The following is a 27,339-nucleotide window of genomic DNA, read 5'->3' on the forward strand; positions in this document are numbered from 1 at the left end:
TATAATATCTATTTCACAGATAATGTGGGCGGAGATGAAGTAATTATCCGTACTGTGATCAACGGATTATCAACGAGAACTTTCGTTTTGTAATCATCGTCAGTAAAATCATTTAAAACAATTTCGTTTCTTATATAAGTACGTGTGAAAACGAATTGGTCTAATTTTGTGTGAGAATTGATGGTGTAACATATCGTTGAAGTTCAGACATGTATGTGAAAATTGCCAAGTTTTCCGGAGAGCGAACGAATTTTATATTTTTAAATCTGGTTAAGTGTTACCATGTTAATGCCTTGCCAACCGTCAAACTCGTGAAGTTGAATGTATACGTTTTATAATGCTTACGTTTTGTGAAAATTTACAGTTTTCTTAATGTTTTATTCTGGATGTATATTGTACGAAGTATTACAAATTTTTAAAATAATATTAGTCTAATTAGTTTAGCGGTTCTCAAGTCTGCGCTTAGCAATACATTTAGCGATTCATTTTTTAACCCATTCAAAAAAGGAAGAGGTTGTCAATTCGACTGAATTTATTCTTATGGGTGTAACGATGTCTATAATTCTTTTTTTTTAATTTTTTATCGAGTTTTCACGAGTACTTTTTCAGTTATCCCTAATAATGCGAATTTAATTAAGTAAGTATTTATTTGATTATCTGCGTTATGTCACTTACTTGTTTATAAAAAAATTAAGTTTGTTTTATTCCTTTTCTCGCATACACAATTATTATTTATAAAGATGTATCATTTAAATGGATTATTGGTGCAATTGGCTGGCTTGGGTCGCTCCAACTTTTATTAAACGGCAAAATATTATTAATTTGTATGTCACCACCTAAAACAGATTTTGACTACCTTAGAAATAGACAACTGTATGTGTGTGTTTAACATATTCATTTCTTTATATAAACACAGCTGTTGCTCATTATTACTTCATTTTACGAGTTATTATTGAACGACGCCTATTTCTGATTACCTATTTAGCCTCTTTTGATTTTCTAGCTATTGTTATCATATCATAACCATCAAAAAATTACTTACAGTGTTACATCAACGATGTTATATATGACGATTCTATTTTGACGCAATTGCATTGCATAGTATGATAAAAATATTGCACATCTGAAATTACCTTATCTTAAAAGGTCGCAACCAAGTGGTTAAATTTAAAATTCGTCTCGCTCTCGATGGTAGAGGCAAATCATTATACATAAAATTACTCAATACACAGTTTATTTTAGTTTGTTAATAGTACGTGTTTTTTTTGTCTGTTGTTTGTATGTGCAATATCTTTATTAGATACACTAAGTCTGAAATACGTCTGTGTGTAAATAACATAGAACTGACACAGTTTCCATAAATTCCTTCAAATATAAGGCAGTATATATTTTATTTACTATCGCGTGCCGAAAATACTTCAACGAGATTATAGTTTTCTAATTAAGGCTTGACAAAGTTTTATTTTCAATGCGATGGCGTTTCACTTTTGTATACTTATGTATTGAATTTATTTCACGTCCAGCCGCGCAGACTCACTGTCGTACACCGTAAAAAAATATTTAGCAAATTCTCCTTCACCATCACTCCTTGAATCTTTATTTTGTGCCACTTAGTATGTTTATTACCTTTTATATTATAATTACTTTCGAGCTTCACTTGTATTTTTAAGTTTAAGCTGTCGGTATAAAATTGTAAAATGTTTTTTTTTTTACATCACTAGGTCGGCAAACAGGCGTACGGCTCACCTGATGGTAAGAGATTACCGTAGCTTATAGACGCCTGCAACACCAGAAGCATCGAAAGCGCGTTGCCGACCCAATCCCCAATCCCCCCCAGGAGCTCTGGTCACCTTACTCACCAACAGGAACACAATACTGCTTGAAAACAGTATTATTGTATTACTTAAATGTAACAAGTGAACGCAGTACACTAAAACTAAAAAATTTAACAAAACTTTAAAAAAATCCTATGTTTCATTTTCGTCTGGCTTTCTATTTATCTATAAATGTATATATGTATCATCTATAATAGGTATGAAATGTTATTTTCCTGTACTTCGTTCTATATTCATATGAATCCAAACCATCCTTTTTCTTTTTTTTTTCGCTTACATAGAAACATTTTAATGATTAAATATCGCCATTTCTTGAAACAAATTGTATACAATTTAGGTTCGAATGCACCGTATCTGGTGGTATCATATTTTATTATACAATATCGTAAAGTATTGCATGTCCGCGACAAACAGGGCATAACTGACATAAACACCGGTCAAGCGCGAACCCTTCACGAAACTACATTTCCGATTTCGTAATAATCTGTATTCATATTAGCTGACACGAAGAGGTCCTGTCATTAAGTTGAAATTTTCGTTACTTTTTTAACGAATTCAAAAAAGGAGGAGGTTATTCGATTCGACCGTATGTATACATTGAGCTAGACTTGGACCAGCCAGTTTTGCGCTTAGCAACACTTAGGGCGATTGATTTGTATTTTTATCAACACGTATTGGTGACGCGTTGGTTCTTTAAGATCTATCGACGTTGAATTATTAATTAAATGTTCTTATCAGTTAATTTTTTGCTGTGTGGCTACGGTACTAAAGAATTTAGCCACCCCTCTCTTCCCGTGGGTGTCGTAAGAGGCGACTAAGGGATAACAAGGTTCCACAACCACCTTGGAACTTAAGAAGCCGACCGGTGGCGGGATAACCACCCAACTGCTGGCTTTGAAATACACAGGCCGAAGACAGGCAGCAGCGTCTTCGGTGCGACAAAGCCAGTACTGCGGTCACCAACCCGCCTGCCCAGCGTGGTGACTATGGGCAAAACACATGAGTTCACGTTATTTTTGGCGTAAACTTGTGGAGTCCTATGTCCAGCAGTGGACTGTTTAGGCTTTAATGATGATGATGATGATGATCAGTTAATTTTTTGGGTTCCATACCTAAATGGAACACCAGTAATAAGACTTCGCTGACCGTTAAATATTACGATGTAGAGAAATTTGGCTTAACATGGGCACATTTTAGCAGCTATCTGATACGCTAGCGGAGGCGGGTTTGTTCCCCGCGCATATGTTTGTTTATATACCATACATATGTTTCGTGTGATCTGGGGTTTTATGACTGTGTTGTGTACGGAATTCTCGACACATGGTTCTCATCCCACTGGTGGACGTTGAGTGTAAAATATTTATTTACTTAAATATACACTGATGCAAAACTGTCTCAGAGCCTGATTTGCTGTTGGTTACAATCGTGGTTTTTTTTGCAAACGCTAAAATATACACAATAATGATATACTATTTATCATCATGAACTTATATGACTAATTATTTATAAAAATACGTAGTAAGTCTTTAAATTAAGAGCCGTCGAATTATCTAAACTCAAAATTAGACCGTTGATCGAAATTATTTCGTTACAAAAAAATGACCTATCTTAATTTAAAATGACGGCTCTTAATCAAAAGACTAGCCAAATACGTTTTTTAACTATTGAAATACTGTTGCAACAAAACAATGTGATTACATCTAAAAATACAACAAGGCCCAACAATACATGTCGCTGTTACCCTGACTCATATATAATATATATTGTTTTTAATATTTATTATATAATTAAAATGCAGGACACGTGCCAGGGCGTCGCTTTGTCTAAGAACAACATCAGATTCGAATTGTCCTGACAAATGTGAGGTTTCTTTTAGAGTTGGCATTTATAAACATTGTTCTGCAGCTAGAAGTCATATAAAATACGTTTAAAAGTAAAAAAAGCAATATTATTCTTTTATTTTTGTTAAAACTCGGTATTACTTTTGCGTAGTTCTACAGTACAAACGGTTTTTGTAAAGCTTTTGTCTTTGGAAATTGTTACTTTACGTAAATACATAACAAAGTATGAAAAAAAAAGAATAGGATTAGTTGAAGTAATATACCAATATAATTGTTCCTACTGTATTTATGTTGTACTGTCTATACATATATTATAACGAGAAAATATTTAATTTTTTTTTGTTTTTAGTGTATATTCAAAAGGAAACAACTCAAAATAACTCGACCGATTTAGTGAAAAAATCGTCAGGAGACGACTAAGTTATCACTTAGTGACATATATGTGTATATGTTTGGGTTATATGTTGTTGGGAGAAACGGATAGGTTGGTTTAAAAAAATCTTTCACCAGAAAAATACTACGTCATTACTAGGTCGGCAAACAAGCATACGGCTCACCTGACGATAAGCGATTACCGTAGCTTATAGACGCCTGTAACACCAGAAGCATCGCAAGCGCGTTGCCGACCCTACCTCCAATCTCCCCAGGAGCTCTGGTCCCCTTACTCACTAACAGGAACACAATACTGCTTCAAAACAGAATTATTTAGCAGTTGTCTTCTGTAAGGTAGGGGTACTACCCCTGGCTATTTTGACGGTAGAAAACTGACTATTTAAAATCGCATATTATAGTCCACGCAGGCGAAGCCGCGGTTAAAAACTAGTATTCGATATAAAGGTTCAAGGCATACAGCTTCGTGCCGACCAGTTAGATAGTAACCGCTTATTAATTTCGTCATGTGTACTTACGAATCACATGTGTGACTGACCTTTCCAAACAAATGACTATTATCAATATTGATTGATAGTAGTGATTTGCTTAATAATAAGTCTAAATTTACTCTATTCAAGTAGGCTTAAAAACTAATTTAAATTATCGTAACACCACGATGAAATATAAAATTAATATCGCAGACTATTCTTCTGAAAGTAGTCCGTAATTTAACTCAACAATTTCCATTTAATAATGTAATGGATATAAATATTTATTATGATATTTGTTATTTAATAGATATAGATAGACAATTATAATATGATTTGTACCTATTGTTGGTAACTGTAATCAGCGTAACTGCTTACTCCGATTTCTGGAAAATATTTGAATAAAACAAGTGTGTTGTTTTGGATCTCCAGTTACTATTATATTCACACTTGATCTGTATTATCGCTATTGTTGGTATTGTATTAACTCACTTAAACAATTATGATAGGAAGTAGGATATCATTAAATCTTCTGATTGCTCATCTGGCGTACAATTGAAAGTTGTCATTAAGCGTATAAAAATCTCCGCTCGTGCGCTATTACTCGCATCCTCATAATACAAATCATTAGTCACGTGCTTTCCACTACGAAACAATTGCATTTTGAACTTTATCTTTTAAACAATACGGTTTAAGACCTATAACGGTATCATCACCGGCGTGTAATAACTAAATTTCGTAAAGACTCTATTATTAGACAAATAAAGGCTATAATCGTTTGTGTTTTAAGAATGTAAAGGCGTTCGGAATAAAAGCGGATGCAGTAGTCATTGCTACGTTTTCCTGTCTTACTGTGGATGATGTTTTTTATCTGTAGACATAGGATGGCTATCAGTTAGTTCTGACCATATTAGACATAAGTAGAGTAACGGTTTTGTCCGTTAATAGCCTGAGGATACGAACGAAGGAATAAGCTTGTTTTTAGGATCAAGTACACAAGTACTAAGATCTATCATTCTTTGCTGTTTTTGAATTAATCTGTCACAGGCATTTTTGAAACCGTAAAAGCAACACGTTTGAAATTTAAAGAAGAAACATAATTTTCGTGTTTTAGGTCAATATTAAAATATATACTTTTTTATTATTTATGATAACATCTACGGGTTTTCATGCTAATTACAATAAAAACGATGTTTATATTTATGTTACACAACATGGTCGCATTTGTAAACTAATTTTGGTAAAAATATCGTTAAGCAATATTGTATAGTTAGCTATATGGTGGTCCCACATACATTTAGTAAAAAAGATAATATAAATTTTTATCTATATAAATTAGGTTTTATTTCTGAGGTAGGGCACAGCAGGAATTTCCTGCTCAAAATTTGGAGCAGCCCGACTGGGGTAGTACCTCGACCTTACAGAAGATCACAGCAAAATAATACTGTTTTCAAGCAGTATTGTGTTCCTGTTGGTGAGTAAGGTGACCAGAGCTCCTGGGGGGATTGGGGATTGGGTCGGCAACGCGCTTGCGATGCTTCTGGTGTTGCAGGTGTCTATAAGCTACGGTAATCGCTTACCATCAGGTGAGCCGTACGCTTGTTTGCCGACCTAGTGACATAAAAAAAAAAAAAAAAAAAAAAAAAAAGAAATACATTTTTGATAATCGGTCCATTATAATGTTAGCAATTAGCTAAATCTAAAAACGTACCAGTATTTTAACAGTAATATAAGATAGTTTCATATCGTTTTCTTTTTTTCTATAAAATCTTATTGATGTAGTAAGCATAATCTCCTACATAGTTCATTTGTATTATCTGATAAACGAACGAAGTTGGTGAGAAGAATCATTTATTTAGTTGTATAGTAACTAACTTTTTTTTTTTATTTGCAGGCGCAAAGGATGGAGTGCGGAACCACAGACTTCGGCAAAAGACGTGGTGACCAAGTAAGATTTATTTTATTTAGCATATAACTTTAATTATATCAATGCACACTTAATTATCCAATTGGATGAGAATCCTGTGTCTTAAATCTAGAAACACACACAACATAAACACAATGACCGCGACCACTGCTCCAACACGTCTTTAGTATAATATAAAAATCTATGTAAATAAAATCAAATCGCTGTAATGTTTGTACGCGCGTAACTTCCAAACGACTGCACTACTCGTAAATTTGATACTTTTTTTTTATTTGTGCTTGTTATTGTCAGGACATGTATATAAAAAATGTGTTCTCGCAAATAAATAGTAGTCCTAATAATATGTTCGCTGGGTCAGCTAGTAGCTTCTAAATATCAGTCATTATATTCATGTTATACAATCACTACATACTTAGTATAAAACAAAGTCGCTTCTCGCTATCTGTATTCTTAGATCTTGGAAACTACGCTACGGATTTTGATGCGGCTTTCTTTAATAAATAGAATAACTTGATGTTTTAAATAAACACATTTTTTGTGGATAATATATTATATTTATTTTATTCTATATTTATTATCAGCATTGCACTCGCGTAAAGCCGGGGCGGGTCGCTAGTTTGTCATAAAACAGACATCTTAATCTTTAGCAAGCTATCAAACAAAGCTATATCTTTTATAGCCTTTGTCATAGTTTCTTTACGAGACTTAATAATGTCTTTTCCTTATTTGTATCGACGAATGCTAAGCATCGATAACAATCAAGAGAAATGACCCTTTACGTAATGAACTCGAGACACTTACGCAAGCGACTGTCACTCGCTGATATATTGAAAGTTATTCGCTACCTGCGGCTTCTGTTGAGGTAACATGTGTTAACAGTGACAGGTTTGGAAGGTGATAAGTACGTGCAGCACTTTTCTTATTCTCATAACATACTGTGACTTTCGAGTGGTTAAAGAATATGTTATTGACGCCCGAAGTTTTCCTTATTTTAATTGATCTTTGGTAGCGTCTGGAACGTGGTGTGAAGAATCACGTCCGCCATCGAAAAGGGAGCATCCTCCGACCAGACGGGTGTTGTGTCTGGCGGGCTAACGCCCCCACGGTTGTTGTCGGGTTCTTGTATATATATATATATATATATATATATACGATGTAGCATACGTCAGTTTTTAACCGACTTCCAAAAAAGGAGGAGGTTCTCAATTAGACTGTATTTTTTTTTATGTATGTTAACATCAGAACTTTTGACCGTGTGGACCGATTTCGACAATTTTTTTAATCGAAAGGTTTATTTGAGATCTAACAACTACTTTTCGAGTTATATCTAATAATGCGTTTTTACTTGACGCTTTTTTCGTCGACCTACGTTGTATTATACCGCATAACTTTCTATTAATGTACCGATTTTGATAATTCTTTTTTTTGTTGGAAAGAAGATATCCCTAGTTTAGTACCATGATAAGGAAACCAGGATCTGATGATGGTATCGCAGAGAAATCGAGGGAAACTCTTGAAAATCCGCAATAACTTTTTACTGGGTGTACCGATTTTGATAATTCTTTTTTTGTTGGAAAGAAGATATCCCTAGTTTAGTACCATGATAAGGAAACCAGGATCTGATGATGGAATCCTAGAGAAATCGAGAAAACTTCTTGAAAATCCGCAATAACTTTTTACTGGGTGTACCGATTTTAATAATTTTTAATTTAATCGAAAGCTGATGTTTGTCATGTTATCACATATAAATTTTATTGCGATTTGATAACTACTTTTTGAGTAATCTTTGATAACGCGTAGTTACTTGACTATTTTTTCGTCGATCTACGTTGTATTACTCGTCGATGTAATTGAAGTCGGTTTTTTTTTCGTTTGCGAGCAAACACAATTATTCTCTAATTACGTAGTTAGTATGTTGCGCGATAGATGTCGCCACAAATCTTAAAAAAGGAGTAGGTTCTATATTCGACTTTATATATTTTTTTTGTTTGTTACGCTATTACTTCGCTAATTATGAATTGATTTTTATGATTTATTTTTCTAAGTTGCTTATGGCAATTTGTTCAGCGCTTTTTGAAAAAAGCAACAAAAACAAAAAATATATAGAAAATGAGGTTTTGATTTTTTAGGTTATCAGTAGCCAAATCAAGTAACAATTTCTAAAGTGCTACACTTTATCAATAGATATTTTATTAACTTAGCTAATAAAACACATACCAGCAGTAAATATTCCGAATGAATAAAGCCACGTGCACATTTGAGTAATGAACTACTTAATAGGTTATAAAGCACCATTATAACGCGCGCCATTATAATTAGAACTATTCTAATATGCATATTTGTCAACCAACAATGGTACCGGTTAAATAAAACCTTGGACTAATTCATTGAGTGAGCATATAAAGTATACAAATAGAAGTTAGGTTATACATTTTAATAGGGATAACACAGTTCCACTACCACCTTGGAACTTAAAAAGCCGACCGATGGCGGGATAGCCATCCAACTGCTGGTTTTAAAATACACAGGCCGAAGACGGGATGCCAGCCCTGCGGTCACCAACACGCCTGCCCAGCGCGAGCGTGGTGACTATAGGCAAAACACGTGAACTTGTGGAGGCCTATGTCCAGCAGTGGACTGTGATAAGCTGGAATGATGATGGTGACAACATTTTAGTTTTTTTTTTTCAAAATAAAGCGATCATTTACAGTTAAACGTAACTTTTGAATTTATAACACAACTAATTCAATATACATAAATTTTAATGAAGTGAACAACAACCTAAATTTATGCTGTCAAGAAATAATATTATACATCCCAACGTTTCAATGAATTTTACTTATGCGAACGCAAAAATCACTATACCGCTTGCAATGAACTTTGCTATAGAGATGATAGGAGATAATAAAACAGGCTATTTGTATTCCAATATTTCAATATTATTCTGATCGGAAGTTATGAAGGAAAAATGTAAGACGCAGCTGGTCCATTTATAAATTCGCATCTTGAGCAGACAGGCTATTAAAAAAAAGTTAAATGTCAAAAGCACTGGTCGTAAACCTTTGGCATTTCACCCGATGGCAGTGCGCGTCATTACGCTTTCTCGCTCTTTGACAGCTGTCAAATTATGCAATTCTAAAGAGTCATTTACTATAAAAACACTATTGGTTGCCGTTAAACAAAATAAATGAAAAGAAATGAGTATGAACACCTGTTAATAAAGGCGTATACGGACCGTACAGATGCATTACCTACTTTTTGTACCTAAATAACTTTCTGCTCGCGTGGCTTAAACGATTTTGACTTTTCCATTTTCTCTTAATGAATGTAGTATAGTATATATCACTCAGTGATAATGTAGCATTCTTGTGGCGAAAAAGAAATTGAAGTCGGTACAAAGTTGATTTTGGAACCATTCAAAAAATTATAAAATTTATAAAGAAAAACAACAAATTTTTCCTCTTTATAATAATACATACAAATGAATAAAATTTGAGTGTCTGTTTGTTATATTAAAAGAACCGCTTTTTACTAAATGCATATGGATGTATACACGGTACCCAAAACCAAATTAACCTTTTTTATAAAATTTTTGTCTGTTTGTCCGTCTGTCTGTCTATCTGCTTGTTCCGGCTAATCTCTGAAACGGCTGGAAAGATTTTGACGGGATTTTGCTGATGCATAAGATATAGATGATTTGCTGATAGCTGATGGAATAAGGAGTAACTTAGGATACTTTTCTAGAAACTTTTATTTTATAACTCTGCGAACTGAACAATAACTTTTTTATCAAATTCCACACGGACAAAGTTGCGGGCACAGCTAGTATTACAGATAACTGTAACGGTTGTCATTGCTATCTAGATGACAAATATATGTTAACAAACTAGTGCCTGTTTCGATGTATATCGTTTAGAATGAAATTTGAATTAATTTCATACTTAATTAGCTTTCGTTTACGGTTTCATTCTTCTAACTTTATTTATTTTGTTTAAAATCAAAATAAAAATCAAAAACAGCTTTATTTAAATAGGCCCCAAGAGCACTTCCGAATCGTCATTTTACAAATTAAAACTAAAAATATTATTTTTTTCTTATGACATTAAATAAATTATTATTTATATTTCTTACTTTTCTTATATTTATTGTTAACACTACAGTTGATTCTGTTTGCATTCAAATAAACAAATAATGCGTAATGCAATAAATTTACCATTGTACGATACAACACTAATACCTACTTTTAAGATATGTGCTTAGTAAACCATACTCGTATACTCCATATAATTTCTAAGCTGTGTATAAAATCATTTAAATAAAAGTTGTATTTTAGACACAAGACAGACTTAGTTTTTCGGAAAAAAAGGGACATTAAAAAATATGACGCAAAAAAAAAACAGTTGACAATTTAAAATTTTATTTTTGCGCTACCTACCCAAAAGGTGCTGATGGAATCCATTTCATTAAATAACCCTCTGTTGTTGTCTGTGTGATCGCTCGTTATATTTGTATTTCTGGAATTGTGACAGGTAGACACTTGAAAAGAGCTTTCCATTTTTGGACATTCAGCGAAGGAATAAATTATTAAGATTTATGATTTACAGCAGTGCAAGAAAGAATATATTTGATTAAATATGATTGTAATTAAATATTCACGTTTCGCGGTAAATATTGGGACGTTATTTTACCAACGTGACTTAATGATTTTTTTTTTTTTTTGTAAGAAACACATTAATGGTAGAATAACAATTGCACAGGGACTTTTATTTCTTTTTGTTTTATTATAATTTTAATTTTGATGACTGCAACAAGATAAACTATGTCTAATTGCGAAATCATATTGAGATAAGTGTCAATTATTTTTTAATATTCATGGTAAAATTATAAGCTTAACAATAAGTTGTTAAAATTTCTTCGACCATATTTAGTAAGCTCTCTAATGATCACAGATTATACAGCCCATTTCATTTCTATAGTGTCAGACATTTTAAATTTTTATCTGTGCGAATTGTCACATTGCCTCGAAAATAGAGACTGCGACCTCCTTTCTTTGCGTTTTTAATCATAAAGTAAAATAACAGTATTGTGTGTTATTTTATTAATGTTTCTTATTTTATCTTTCATTGGTACTTAAAATGTAATCAATAAATATATAATAATAAATATTTAATCAATAATAAAATGGTTAAAAATACAATAAAATCTCCATGTGCATTTTTAACTCTTTTTGAATCATTACTGTCATTTTAGAAAATAAACGTTATGTAATTATGTTCTATTATTGACTAGGTTCTTTAAAGTAGTACGAATCCGGGGGAGACCCAAACATGTGTTGTATACTACCTGTCTACAAGAACTCCTATCTCTGACACCATCTTGTCATGTAGTTGATATATTGTTGCTTAAGACGTTTTGATTATTGCTCTACAATGTAACAAGGTGTAAACATGTTATGAACAGTGGGCGTTTATGTTCGTAAAATTACTACAGGCGTACTCAACGACTTCCAGTATATTGGCATATTGGGCGATATTTTGTGTTTTGGCTTTAAAAACACATAATGTAATTACAAACTCCTACACCACGACTAGCATTTTTAAGGTTTAAACAAAGATTTGTAATTTGCTTGGGATTAAAATATGAACCAGTCGAGTAAAAACTTAACATAACAACAATTGATTCTCGAAATTTATGGGACGTTATCTGCAGTGTGGTCCATGTGACCGCAACCTCTACGAAGTGTTGGGAATCCTAAAATGCCACGCGTGGGAAGATACGTTTAAATAAAAGTATTAAAACATATGTAGGCTAAACAATATATAATACTAGTTACAATTAAAATATATTTATATCATATACTAGCTGACCCGGCGAACTTCGTATCGCCTAACAGTCGATTCTTTAATTTTATTATTTTTTTTTTAGACTTTTTCTCTCCGTAAGAACCATCCTCGTACTTCAAGGAATATTTAAAAAAAAAAAAAAAACGAAATCGGTCCAACCGTTCTCGAGTTTTGCGCTTAGGCACACATTCAGCGACTCATTTTTATATTATAGATGTAGAACGACAATCACGTTATGTTTGATGTCCTAAATTACATGAAACTATAGAAGTGGAAGGGTGTTATATCAAGTAAGAGGAATAAGAAGCAGTATGAGTAGTAGTAAGAGTGGTTGTATCGTTGAAGGTTGACCGATAAACCTGAATGTTCACAAGATCAGTTCCCATGATAAACAATGTCAATTGTCAAGTATCTCACAGGCTCGGAAGCAGGCGGTTGAATGGTGTACGAGTTTCCGTGTAACGGGTTCTGTCTAATAGCGTTAGAAGTTGATTTAGGAATACGAAAATGAAATTATATAAACACATTATTATAAATAAATAAATGTATTATTAATTGACCTATTGACGACGCCTCGAGTGGACGAGTGGTATGTACACCGGACACTCGACTAATATTTGTAAGGGTCATAGTGAGTTTGCCGTGGTCTATGCGTTTGTGTTTGCTTGTGGTGCATGTTTCTGTATACCCGACACAGTGTACCCATCTAACTGGAGGCATTTTAGTGTTAAACGTTTATATTAGAAAAAATACAAATCAGGTTTTGCTTAGGTTTAAAACACGAAAGCATTTAAAAGCTTAGTGCTATACACAAAAAGAAAACACTTGTAATAAATCGTTCCTTCTAGAATCCCAATCACAACATAAAGAAAGTCATAAAGTAACTCAAAGAGAAAAAGAAGTACATAAATTGGCTATAACACCGAAATTTGTAGCCCACTTTCGAACCTGTCCCATGAGCGGTAATTTGACGTCACAGCGATCATCCATCACCGCGATCGGACAGGCCGAGGACCGGTCAGAACGGTAAATGTTAAGAGGAAGCGCTTTACTTGAAATTTATAACTTGCTAAACGTTTTACGCGGTCTCGTGTTTAAGTTTGATACGTCTTTGGTTAGTTAGTAGTAATACGAAGCCAGGATTTACTTGGCTCGTTGAGGGGCTCAGGATTTTAGAATTGGATATAGCATTTCGAGTTTCTTAGTTTTAAAACAGTATTCTTTTTTTTATATCACTAGGTCGGCAAACAAGCATACGGGTCACCTAAAGGTAAGAGATTACCGCAGCCTATAGACGCCTGCAACACCAGAACCATCGCAAGCGCGTTTCCTACCCAATCCTCAATCCCCCCCCAGGAGCTCTGGTCACATTACTCACCAACAGGAACACAATACTGCTTAAAAGAAAGTATTATTTAGCTGTGGTATCTTTTGTAAGGTCGAGGTACTACCCCAGTCGGGCTGCTTCATATTTTGAGCAGGAAATTCCTGCTGTGCCCTACCTCAGTTATATATTATATATTCATCTTGAAAACATGTTATTTTAGAATTCCAAAAAAAGAGTAGGTTCTTAATTCGACTACACGTATTTACTGGGTGTACCGATTTTGGTATATATATATATTTTTTAATTCTAATTTTACTAAAAGTGATCGTAATAATATTTTTGGCATGACAATAAATTTAAATTAATTAAAAAGCTCTCAGTTTTAAATATTAATAATTTCTTATTTTTTTTTTCGAATCTAAAGTTGATACTATTTTAATGTTAATCAACTGTACCTTAATAACCGAAAAATACACCAGATGACTTCTGTAAAAAAGCAGGTTGAGATTGGTTTATTTTTATGTAAAATAGGGTAAAAATGTAAATTTAGTGACTAATTTATAATGCTGATGTAGTAGAAAGAGTGACGTTTCCTACATACCTTTTAATGTCTTATAATATGTAAATTTTGGTATTTCTATATTAATACGTGGCGCAAAAACTTTGTACCCCTTTTTACAGAAATTGCGTGGACGGAGGAGTACGAAACTTCGCACACTTATAGTTTATATAGATAAGGAGTGCAGAATACTAATATTTTTTTTATGCATAAAAAATACATTAAATCATCATTAAAAAACATTACACACTATATATTTGACAAACGCGCGTCAGACTAATTAAGAATAGATTATAGACTATAAATTTATATTGTTTGTCATTACTGAATGTTAAACATAATAAATAATTATTAATGTTCAAACTTATAATTTAAATTAATCATGGTCGAATTTTGACCACTGGGCGACCACTAGTAAAAATAATTAAAAATATTATATACATATTGAAAATGTATTGAGTACCAGCTGTAATACATCATATAAACATCAGCTTTCGATTAAATTAAAAATCATCAAAATAGGTACACCCAGTAAAAAGTTACGCGGATTTTCAAGGGTTTCCCTCGATTTCTCTGGGATCTCATTATCAGATCTTGGTTTCCTTATCATGGTACCATACTTAGGATATCTCCTTTCCAACAAAAAAAGAACATATACGACGAAGTTATCCCCGAACATTCACAAAAAAAATTGAGAATTGAGTAACCTCCTCCTTTTTTGTAGTCGGTTAAAAATAAATACATTTCTAGAATAAAAGTAGCCTAAGTCACTCCTTATTACATCAGCTATCTGCCAGTGAAAGTCCCGGCGAAATCGCCCCAGCCGTTTCAGAGATTAGGCGGAACAAACAGACGAAAATTATAAAAAAATGTAATTTTGGTATATGTACCGTGTATATGAATTTAGTAAAAAGCGATTATTTTAATATTACAAACACACACTCCAATTTGTATAGATGTATAGACTAGCTAGGTTTTTTAATCTTTCGCATTCAGCCAGAAACACCCCACTGCTGGGCATATGCCTCTTTCTCCTTGTAGGTGAAGGAGGATTTCCCAACAAACATTTTTGTCATATAATCAAACAATTATATGACTTTGAGTCTTATTAAAGTTATATTACAGTATTTTATTTAACTCTACGTCATGTTATGGTGCATTATGTGTCCAAATAGACGTATAGATTTTTTGTCGTATAACATTGTCGTATAGACGTTATTTCGACATTTCTTTACAATCGTCATATAATAGCGTCTATGAAGACATCTATAAAACTTACATATACAACTTTTCGTCGTGTAAACGTTTTCGTAGTGTAAACGTCATAATACTATTAATTTTGTCATATAATTACCTTTTAAACATCTGCTAAACGAATAGTAATTGTTTACACGTAGTACTTGTAACCATTATATATAAGTCGAATAAGTGTACTAGTGTAACTTGTATACATCCTAAAGTATTACAAAAATGATAATGACCACGGCCATTTCAAATGTGCGCATATCATTTCGATGAAGTCCATCTTCGATAAAAACTTATCAACATCCACATAAATATGGATCATAATTGTGGGGTATACCTAAAAAAAAAGTATTATTCAGACTTAACTAAGTTATATGTCTCGTAAATTCTTCTGTTCTGAAAATATAAATTATTTGAAATAAGTTAGCTAGGCGTTTTATTATTTTATTATTGATCCCTAAATCAACTGTCATGGCGTACACATTTACAATATGTACGCAGTATATACGTCGGGAAGTTATATAGTTGTCATATAACGCAGTCACTTAATAAATTATTAATAAAAATATACGAAAACATTAAAATTTTAAAAGCGCACGAAAAATTTGTTACAAAGTTACCTCACATTAATCAGTAAATTTGATTGCACAATGGTTTGTAACTGATGAAATGGTTTTATCACCTCAACAAAGTAAAAAATACAATATTTTAACTCAGCTGTCAAAAAAACTGCCAAATTCAATTAGTGTGTGTTATGTTTATAATCTGTTACAATTTTTCATTCGTTCAATATAAAAGTATCATCTTTAAATGACAATAATACAACGAATACGTTAGATAAACGTCATATTGTGTGCCATTACTCGACACGAAGTCGAATACACGCCGCGACAGCTATCATTACATGACATGTAGTCAAATCGCCAACGTGTATATGACTCCTATGCGACTATATAGGTATTTATATGACTGTTACACGAAACTCTTAGCGCCTTAAGTTGAATAAAATGGGCCCTAATGCCGTCGAGTAAACGTTCTAATGTCGTTTATACGATTATACTAAATAACATTAAGTTGTCACCAAAACGTCTACTCAACGTCGTAAATGTTTGTTGGGTTTAACCTTATAACAATGGAATGTCGAGATAATAAGCACCTTCTCTATTCTTTATTCTGGTCCTCCATCTATCTACGTAATAACCAAGTTCAATGCAAAGGCTGAATACCATTTGCTTGATAGAGTAACAAATAATCGTTCAAGTTTTCGAATTTATAACATTAATAGGATCATATTAGAGATCTAGCTTAAAATAGTTTCAGATTTTATGTTGTGTTTAGAAACATGTATGTTTGTTTGTATACGAGCATTAATTCTGAAACCTTTATTAATCAGAGAAGCACTTAAAAAAATATACCCGAGTATATTTTCATCTGATATAATTTTTTAATTTTACATTTAACACGTTAAAATTATAAACGCCTCTGTCGGGGGCTCAAAGCGCAATAGGTACCCTAGACCACAAACATCTCAACAAAGAAATGTGATCACTGGGCTAACTCGTTGTCACATAACGTTAATATTTAAGCGATGATACCGTTACAATTTCACAAAATACATAAATTATAAATAAAGAATCATCGTCGTTATTGCTGTGAATTATCGATGTATTTATGAATGGTAAATTTAATGGCAATAAATACGTTTAACTGAGGTGACAGGAGAAATGTGGTAATGATGTAGTGATGAAAGAACTTTTACATTTTATATAATGGAGTCAATGATTCGCGAGAATTCGAAATATAACGTGCGTAATTTAAAACGGATCTTTTTTATAATTATATTATAATTTGGTGTAGGTACTTCAATAACCTTTGAAGTGAAGCTATGAAATAGTTGTGATTTGAAACTCGATGAAACGAAAATGAGTCACGATAAAGAAGGAAACACATAAATGTAGAAGAGAGAATGAGATAGAACACATTACTGCTCAAAACGCGTAAGTGACGCGTTATGAATGGCGTTTACGATATTTTTAACGACACTGATCATTGATAGAACAAATCACAACAACCTACCTTCCTATGACTTTTCAGAAGTTTCACTTCTGCCGTGTGTGAATTGCACACGCGCACTTTTATTTTTAAAGGATCTGTCTGTAGAGCATAGTTGACTTGCAGGACTTACCGGTGTTGGTTCAGATCAATTTAGGATGTTATAAGAAGAAAAATTAGACGCTATCCATGTCACCCATTGCAGAGGCTTTGTAGGATAAATAAAACGTACATATCAATGTTTTAATCTTAATTATATTTTAGTGACGATTTTTGAAGTCACATTTGTTGTTATGTCCATTTACAATAAAACTTTACACGAGTTAGGAAACAGTAGGAAAATTTTTGCTAAAAATTTATAGTATGGTTGCCAAAACGAGGGATGTGTCGTGGCAGCTATCGAATTGACAGCGGGGGTAGGCTCGGTAATGCGCTTGTGATGCTTTTGGTGAAGTAGGCCTTTTTGGGTTACTGTAACCGTACGCTTATTTGCTACCTTACTGTTATACAAAAATAAGCAAATAATCGTCTACCTATAGTTACACAATACCAAAATATTTTCCGTAACTCTGGACTTATGTAAGTTTAAAATAATTGCCTTATCAAAAGCAGGTTTTTATATTCAATACCCGTCTACATGTCGTGTTCGAATTTGAACGGTTCGTGAGCGAAACGAAACTTTGTTTTTATATCAGAATTTACAGATAAACATGCCAGACATTTTTAGAACTCACTGTATAGTAACAATACTACGGTGATAGTATTAGCAATGGTACAGAATTAAACCTGATCCTTGGAGTATTACGACCAGGTGGCGTAATTAACTTTATTCATGTAATTGCGGTGATGTAATTCGATATACAATGGAATTAATAAATCCCGAGTAAAATAATACATATGGGTAACGTAAGCATTGAACTTAAGATAAATAGGTAATTGCTTACAGGGATATATGATAGAGGAGCTTTGCCGTTAAGCCGAGCGGTTGCGCACGATTCTTTGGCTACATCAAATTTGACTTTAGCCCGTATTTAACCCGGTCTTGTTCCCTGAAGCCTGGTATCTTTTGAAGATTTCTCATTGCAACAAAAAAGTCGTTTAAAAGTTATCAGTCGTTATATTCTTTTAAATTGTTATGACCTTGAATACTATTTATGATCTGACTCTTAGCCTAATCTAAATGTAATTGTAATTGACAGTGGCGTGTTAATATTTTGTTCAGCTTACATTCGTTGGACGACGACACTACGAGGTCTACGACTGCACCAAATTATAGTATTCATTTTTCGTATTCGTTATTGCTATGACAACGCTGGTATAAAGAAAATTTAAAAGATAATCGATATATTCTCGGGGAAAAAAAATATGGCAGTGCGAAGCTTGGGTCGGGTAATAAATAAAACGGTGAAATCTGTATGATATTAATATAAAATCAGACGTATATGATGGATGTCGTTCGTGTATGAGTCATACATCCAAGAGTCACCGGAAGCCCTCACATTCTCACGTGTTTTCCACACTTTGAACTCGTAAGGATTCTCTGAGCTTTCTCTCAAACATCGCATATAACTTATCTTCATAATACGAGGTTTTACTTATTTCTCGAAAGTTCTTTAAGTTATTTTTTATTACATTGTTACTTTACGTAAAAATCTTTTTTATGTTTAAAACAAAAGTCATCGTAAGGTTACTTGGTTGACTTTTTGGTATTTTGATTAATCTAATAATGTACTTGTTTTAGGTAAACATTTTTTCTTTTATTGTTATTATATAAAACCTAAAATTAAATGTTCTTACTAACAATTTTCAAATGCATTTGATATACTGGTATCTAGACTTGCCCGTTGGCGAATTGAGCAGCGACCCTTTTACCAGAGTTTTGGTTTGACCCGAGCTTAAACATAGCCTTAAGAGGGTTGTACGCTATAAGATATCAAAATTCGTGATGGATTAGTTCGAAATGGATAGGTTCCGAAATGGAAAACCTCGTAACGAAAATGTATATATGTATGTTAAAATAATTAAATGTTTGTAAAGTGTTTGTCGTCTCGTAACACTAAATAACACAAGTATGTTCTCCGAGGACCTTCGACCTGCCTCGCATCTCGGATCTAACGACGTACGACGCTTAAAAAGATTAAGGACTGTGGGAATTTCGTTAGCGTTGTTTTTTAATAGAAATAAATATAAAAGTAACAAATTTTTTAAATGATGAATAGAATAGAGGTCAAAATTGTGCTACCCTTTATTTATTAAGTGTCAGGCTTTTATTATCGTTTTTATTTTCCTGATCTTTTTTCACTGTAATGGTAAATTGATAATTCTGTGTCAAAGGTCCAAAACGCACATTTCTCGAGACAAAAAAAAAAAACGAAGTATACTCATCTCTATAGACTATACAGACACAACATAGACTTGTGTAGTCTATATCTCAAGAGTGACGGCGTTTCAGTAAATTTAATGACATCTTTTATATAAAAATTAGTCTTCCGTAGTTCCACGCATGTTCGTTTGAAGTCTTGTCAACTACTAGTCCAATTTATTTGAATTTATGGTTTTCTTCTAGATTATATATTGAACTGTATAGTTGATAGGGAGATATGCTCTCAGACGAGCTTTATTCATAATAAAGAGTTAATTCTGAAGTTTGTACTAATTTTATTATTTAAACATTCAGCAGTAGAGCTAAAATATTTAAACCAAAAAGTATAAATGAGACATTTAAAACTGTGAAACAGAAATGATCTAATAACCTTAGATCAAGTATCGCGCCTGTTGTAGTTAATCAATTACAACACCTGCTTGAGAGATTGCTGTGTTCAAAATTTTAAACAGTTCATAATAGCTATCGTCCTTCATTCGAAGTATAGTGCCATATGAAGCTGTTTTTTATTGCTATAAATGTTTGAATATATTTTAGCAATGAAAGTTATTATTTAAAATGAGAATAACAATTTTACACAATTATTTAATTGAAATTTTTATTTCAAAATTCGCTTGTGTTTTTAGTAATAAGAAATATTTAGAATGCTCAAATAACTCCTAAAAATTGTAATAAGGAGGTGCCTTAAATTATTAAATAGTGATGCACATAGAGGTTTTGTATATACATACCTACATAATGTGTTTGTAGGCGCGGCATGTCTCCGCTTGCCTACTGCGATGACTACTTACGACCAAAGAATTTTTATTACCTCATTATACTACTCTAAGTACACTATTAGGTAGGTTACTTGATACATATTAAGATGAAGTAATTGTAGTTAATGGAATTCCTTTTTCATTTCTGTACTAGCTTTGCCCGGCGGTTTCACACGCGTTATTAAAAAAATAACCTATAACCTTCCTCGATAAATGGGCTAACTAACACTGAAATAATTTTTCAAATCGGACCAGTAGTTCCTAAGATTAGCGCGTTCAAGTAAACAAACAAACTTTTTAGCTTTATAATACTAGTATAGATTAAACATTCGCGAGTCAATGAAATTAATAACTATAAAATATCAAGTCAATTTATTATTCAAATTAATAATTTAATAATGGTGTTTTATGGTGAGGTTTCAGGAAGGAATACTTATGTTCTTTCTGGGGTCCACCGGATCCCACCCCGGACTTCTCTTTTATAAAAAATTTGATTTTTTTTCAAAGTTAGAATGAAGAAGAGGAGGAGATTGTTCGGTGTAGTCGAGATCACAAAGCTGATATACTTTTAAAGACCGTAAATTTGTTGCCATTTTTTGGTAAAACAATCTAGAAAAACATAATCATTTAAACTGCGATAAACATACAAAACATTGTTAACGAATTCGTTTCAACTAACAACAACCTTATTGACATCTAATCGATAACACGTGGACATGACACAAAATACGCATAAAATCAAAAATAACCGTTTTTTATAAAATTATGCAATCGAACACGAATGTACGAAATTCGCGATGTGAAAGTGGATGCGTCTCGCGCGACCCAAAACTATTTCCTACTTTACAACATTTTTATCGAAGTTTTAAAAAAGGTAATTTTTTCTTATCGAATGATGAATTTTAAGCCTCATTAATGTGTTTCTCGCAAAGCGACCTCTTTACTCGTTTTACGATGATAATTTACGCTGTAATTATTATTTTGTTGTAAGAATATTATCGAAGTAGAGTCTTTACACACTTTTAATATGTAATTAATGGCACTTTGTAATCTACGGTATAAATCTTATTAAACGTTTAACTTCTAAATTAAATAAATAAGTTACTTTATTTCATATTCACGATTCACAATTAAAAATGTAACATCCCACTACTGGGCATAGGCCTCGTCTCCATATAAGAAACGGATCGGAGCACAATCCACCTCGCTGCTACAACACTACGGGTGGCGGATATATTCCCTATTATGAGTAACGATCGCTATCAGGTGTATATGATAACAACCGGTACACAAGGACTACACAAACACCCAGACTCTGTATGGCCAATACCAATGTTTGTCATATGCGGGGATCAAACCTGCAACCGCCAGCGCAACAGCCACAAACCAGTGCTGTAGAAAGAATATATGTATAAATAAATAACAATGAAATAAAATATTTATCGAACTCATTGAATATTATTTACATAAATTATCCATTCAGTATACATATCTGAATGAGTGAAATACTTTCCAAACGTTTTAAAAGAATGTCAAATACGTAGACCATATATAGAAAAGAATGACTTTATCACATGAATATGACACTAAATTCAGTACTTTAGAAATTCCGAGAAAACCGTAATAATGTTTTAAATCAATCCTATCAAGCCTTTGTATTTATTATGTTTTCAATTTTGCTGAGATATGCATATTTCAATGTAACAATGCCTAGTATTATTAAATAAATTCAAGTATAACTGTGATTTTAGTGGCACTTGTCCCTTTTTGTCCTTATAAATTATCTTTTAAATGTCAGAGAATGGTACCCCTAAATCGTCAAAGATCCTTGAATTGTTTCGAGATTAGAATGTACTACAAAATACTGATAAAGTATGAAAGCACTTTTGATTAATCGCCCTTGAAACGTACAATGATAGATGGAACTAATGGATTTGGATGAGATAGAGTCGTGTGAGGTTAGAAGTGAATATCCCACCCACTTATATTATGCTGACACTCTCAAAGATATGAAACGAAGAAAAATAATAACAACTTAGAAATTGACTGTGAGTCACATAGTATTTGGTGGGGGTAGGCAAAGAATTTTAGTGATTGACAATAATTTTAGTTTGTTACTAAATAACATAATTACTATTTGTTTGTGTATTTACATGTAAAATATGATCCTGACATAATTATAGTTATGTCATTTTTAACAGACTTCAAAAACTCCTTCTTGTTCTCAATTCGGTTGGTATTTTTTTTAAATTAATTATGTACACCGACAAAGCCAGCTCTGCGGTCACCAACCCGCCTGCCCAGCGTGGTGACTATGGGCAACACACATGAGTTCACGAAATTATTGGCGCGAACTTGTGAAAGCCTATCTCCAGCAGTGGACTACGATAGGCTGAAGTGATGATGTACACCGATTGCGCCAAGATTTCTAAACTGATTTACGTGATTCTTTCAACAAGTAGTTTTTATTTAGTAGTAGTCGTAGTTTTTATTTTATGACCAGTTTCGTTCACTTCGACGATGTAATTTTCATGTTAATCATCATTAATTCTTACATACGGCTTTATTTAGGGAAAAACAACGAAACCTACTACTAAACTAACTACTATAGTCTACCTGATCTAATTTAAAAAAGTTTTACTGTAGTTTACAAAACAAGTTATATGGATACTAAAACGTAAAAAAAAACTACGTCTAAAAAAACTGACTTCAAAAATAAAAACTGATATGTTTGAACTCAGTGCGAAGTCAAATGTAACACTCGTATCTTGAGCGGCGTGCTCTCGTCTAGAACAAAACACCCAACCAATTTTTACCAGTATTCATTTAAACTGTTTATGATATTAAGTTTTTATTTTATTTAGGGCTTGGCACCGACTTCCAATCTATCAGTAATTTGCTTAAGTGTATCAAATTGAATCATCATTTAGTGATTTTTTGGTTTTTAGTTTTTGAAGTCGTTTTTTTTTAAACCTAGGTTTTAATTTTATTTATATATTTTACCGTTGTGCATACAATTATATCACAATATATTGCATACATTGAGTTAATCAAACTAAGAAAGTGTTCAAACATTTTAATAAAATAAATTTTATGTTCTAGGTATTTGTGTATCTTAGTAAACAATTGTTCTGACATTGTTCGATTAGTTTTAAACGCCATTGTAACGAAACTAAATGGGGAGTCTTATATCCAGCAGTGGACTGCGATAGGCTGAACTGTACTGTATCAAAAGTAATGTTTTAACATATTAAATTTTTCATTTAAACTTCAATGACTATTTAATTGTCAGCTTAGAAAGCTTTTATGACGATATTAATTAACGATGATCGTTTTAACATGTAATCAATCAAAACAACTAACAATACAATACAATAACATCGGTCCATAACAGCCAGAGACAAAATGGTCAGCTTATTATTCTCTTAGTACTTTCACACGGCCATACTATCGATTTATGTATATATGTTTGTGTTTATGAGTGTGAGTGTGTAATGAATGTATGTGCTGGACAATGTTTCCGCTACGCGAAAACAGTAATGTCAAATGATAATCATAGACTAGTTTTCAATAGAAGTGGTACATGCTCTATATGTATGTTATCAATTATTATTTCTCAAACATCATTTTGTGGAGTTTGTGGAAAACGTGTGTACGGCGCCCTCTCTGTTTGTCGTCTCCATTTAAAGCACAAGCTAGTGAAATGTCACCATACAAATAAATTCAAAATAACAGGCATCAGTAGATACAGTATTTAATTTTTAAGATTAGTTTGTATCTTTATTTCTAATGAAGTTTTAACAGATAAATATTTATATTTTTTAAAAATGCCGGTTTGAATGACTCAGTAACAACTGGTATGTTTGAACACGGTTTCCTAATTTACTACGGTTCAAATGGATAAGGGGCGTGGCTAAGCTATTTGACACCGATGAATCACTATTTTGTTAACACGAATAGAATATAGGTATTTATATTCGAATAAAAAAATTAATGCATGCCACTTCTCCAAATTTACACTTTGTGGCTATTCTTAATCGAATTGATCGCGGCCACTTGTGACACGACAGTGACCATTCAATATTAGTACACCATATCTTTTGCCAATTAATATTGCGTAAGGTATGTGATTTATGTTATTATAAAATCGCTGTAAATATGTTATAATATATATCGTTGAATTTGTGAATCTTTAGGCCAATTAAGCAAAAAAAAAAAATGTTTTTTATAGAATGAAGAAATAAGGAATATGAGCAGTAAATTGAAAAAAAAATCGGATAAGTATTATTTTGACTTCTCGTCGTTTCTGGTCGTTTGTCATATACGAGGATCGAACCCGCTACTGCTTATTACGCATATTCCAATAATAACACTAAGTCAACACATCGTTAGACTAGTAGAAGCTATAAATATCAAATAATATTCGAAAATCGTTGTCACCATAGCGATCTGTTGAGTGTCGTGGTCATAATCGTAGGTCAGTTCAACGTGGGTCACACTTTCCCATGCTTTTATACAGCTTACTAATGCATCATTCATCAATCCCTTTGTTGGGCTTGTCTATAAGATATTATCATATAATAGGTTAATTATTACTTTAAATGCTTTTTTTCACCAGGTATGGTCGTTATACCATTAGAATTTAATAGTAGGAGGTAGACGAGGTCATTAGGCCCCTTTTGCAGACAAATCTCATCTCATTCAATCTCATCTCATTGGCCTTGCAGACAATGAGAATCATGTATTTTGAAATTAATCTTAGACGATTAATTTCAAGTGTGTATAATATGTTTGGTAATATTTCCTTATTATTTAGCTTGTAAATATAGATAAACTAACAAATTATTTACCGCTTTTTGTCACTACACTACACTGTCACAAGTCGCTAGTTACAGTTTCATAAAAGTATCAACAAGTATTATATAGAATCTTAAAAAAAATGGGTTTGCTCGCAAACGAAAAAAAAACCGACATCAATTACATCGACGAGTAATACAAACGATATCGAGTAATACGCCAATGCGCCAACACGCCAACATGCCAATACGCCAATACGCCACACGCCAACACGCCAATGTGCCAATACGCCAACACGCCAATACGCCAATGCGCCAACACGCCAATGTGCCAACACGCCAACACGCCAACACTCCAACACGCCAACACGCTAATACGCCAACACGCCAATACGCCAACACGCAAACACGTCAAAACGCCAACACGCCAACACGCCAATACGCCAACACGCCAATACGCCAACACACCAATACGCCAATGCGCCAACACGCCAACACGCCAACACGCCAATGTGCCAACACGCCAATACGCCAGCGAATACGCCAACACGCCAACACGCCAATGCGCCAACACGCCAACACGCCAATGTGCCAACACGCCAACACGCCAATGTGCCAACACGCCAACACGCCAATGTGCCAACACGCCAACACGCCAACACGCAAATACGCCAACACGCCAACACGCCAACACGCTAATACGCCGACACGCCAATACGCCAATGCGCCAACACGCCAACACGCCAATGTGCCAACACGCCAATGTGCCAACACGCCAATACGCCAGCTAATACGCCAACACGCCAATGCGCCAACATGCCAACACGCCAATGTGCCAACACGCCAACACACCAACACGCTAACACACCAACACGCCAACATGCCAATACGCCAATATGCCAACACGCCAATACGCCAACACGCCAACACGCCAACACGCCAACACGCCAACACGCCAATGTGCCAATATGCCAACACGTAAATACGCCAACACGCCAACACGCCAATGTGCCAACACGTCAATACGCCAACACGCCAATGTGCCAACAGTCCAACACGCCAACATGCCAACACGCCAATACGCCACTCGCCAACACGCTCTTCTTCTTGCCCTTATCCCACTTATGTAGGGTCGGCACAACATGTTTTCCTCTTCCATTCCTCTCTATTATTCGTCACTTCAGTGCTTACTCCTTTCTTTCTCATATCCTCACTCACACAATCCATCCATCGCTTTTTCGGTCTGCCGATCGCTCTTCGTCCTTCGACATTCATCCCTAACATTCTTTTACCGACATAGCGGTCATCCCTCCTCATTACATGCCCATACCACGCTAACCTATTGCTCCTCATTTTCTCTGTCACGGGTGCTACTTTCAAACTTCCCCTTATATACTCATTTCTAGTCCGTCACTCATCAACACGCCAATGTGCCAATACGCCAACACGCCAACACGCCAACACGCCAACATGCCAACATGCCAATACGCCAATGCGCCAACACGCCAACACGCCAACACGCCAATACGCCAACACGCCAATGTGCCAACACGCCAACACGCCAACACGCCAATGTGCCAACATGCCGACACGCCAACACGCCAACACACCAACACGCCAATACGCCAACACGCCAACACGCCAACACACCAACACGCCAACATGCCAATGTGCCAATACGCCAACACGCCAACACGCAAATACGACAACACGCCAATACGCCAACACACCAACACGCCAACACGACAACATGCCAATGCGCCAACGCGCCAATGCGCCAACACGACAGGACGCCAACAAAAATAACAAACCTGTTTAATAACGAACCGTTGTTTATGATATGATATCTGTCCAGGTCCGGTTAGATTATGAAGCTTCGCGCAGCGCTCCCTGAGCAAGTTAAAAGTAATTAA

General features: G+C 34.0%; 1 protein-coding gene across 1 annotated transcript in view; it reads left to right on the forward strand.

Moving 5' to 3' along the window:
• Positions 1-27,339, forward strand: part of LOC123658155 (myosin-9-like) — a 177,755-nt gene that overhangs the window by 116,884 nt on the left and 33,532 nt on the right. The window contains exon 5 of the mRNA XM_045593595.1: positions 6,431-6,484. Coding sequence (XP_045449551.1) covers positions 6,431-6,484 — 54 coding nt within the window. The remainder of the gene's footprint in view (positions 1-6,430; positions 6,485-27,339) is intronic.

The sequence above is a fragment of the Melitaea cinxia genome, chromosome 12, assembly GCF_905220565.1.
Source record: "Melitaea cinxia chromosome 12, ilMelCinx1.1, whole genome shotgun sequence".
Lineage (NCBI taxonomy): Eukaryota > Metazoa > Arthropoda > Insecta > Lepidoptera > Nymphalidae > Melitaea > Melitaea cinxia.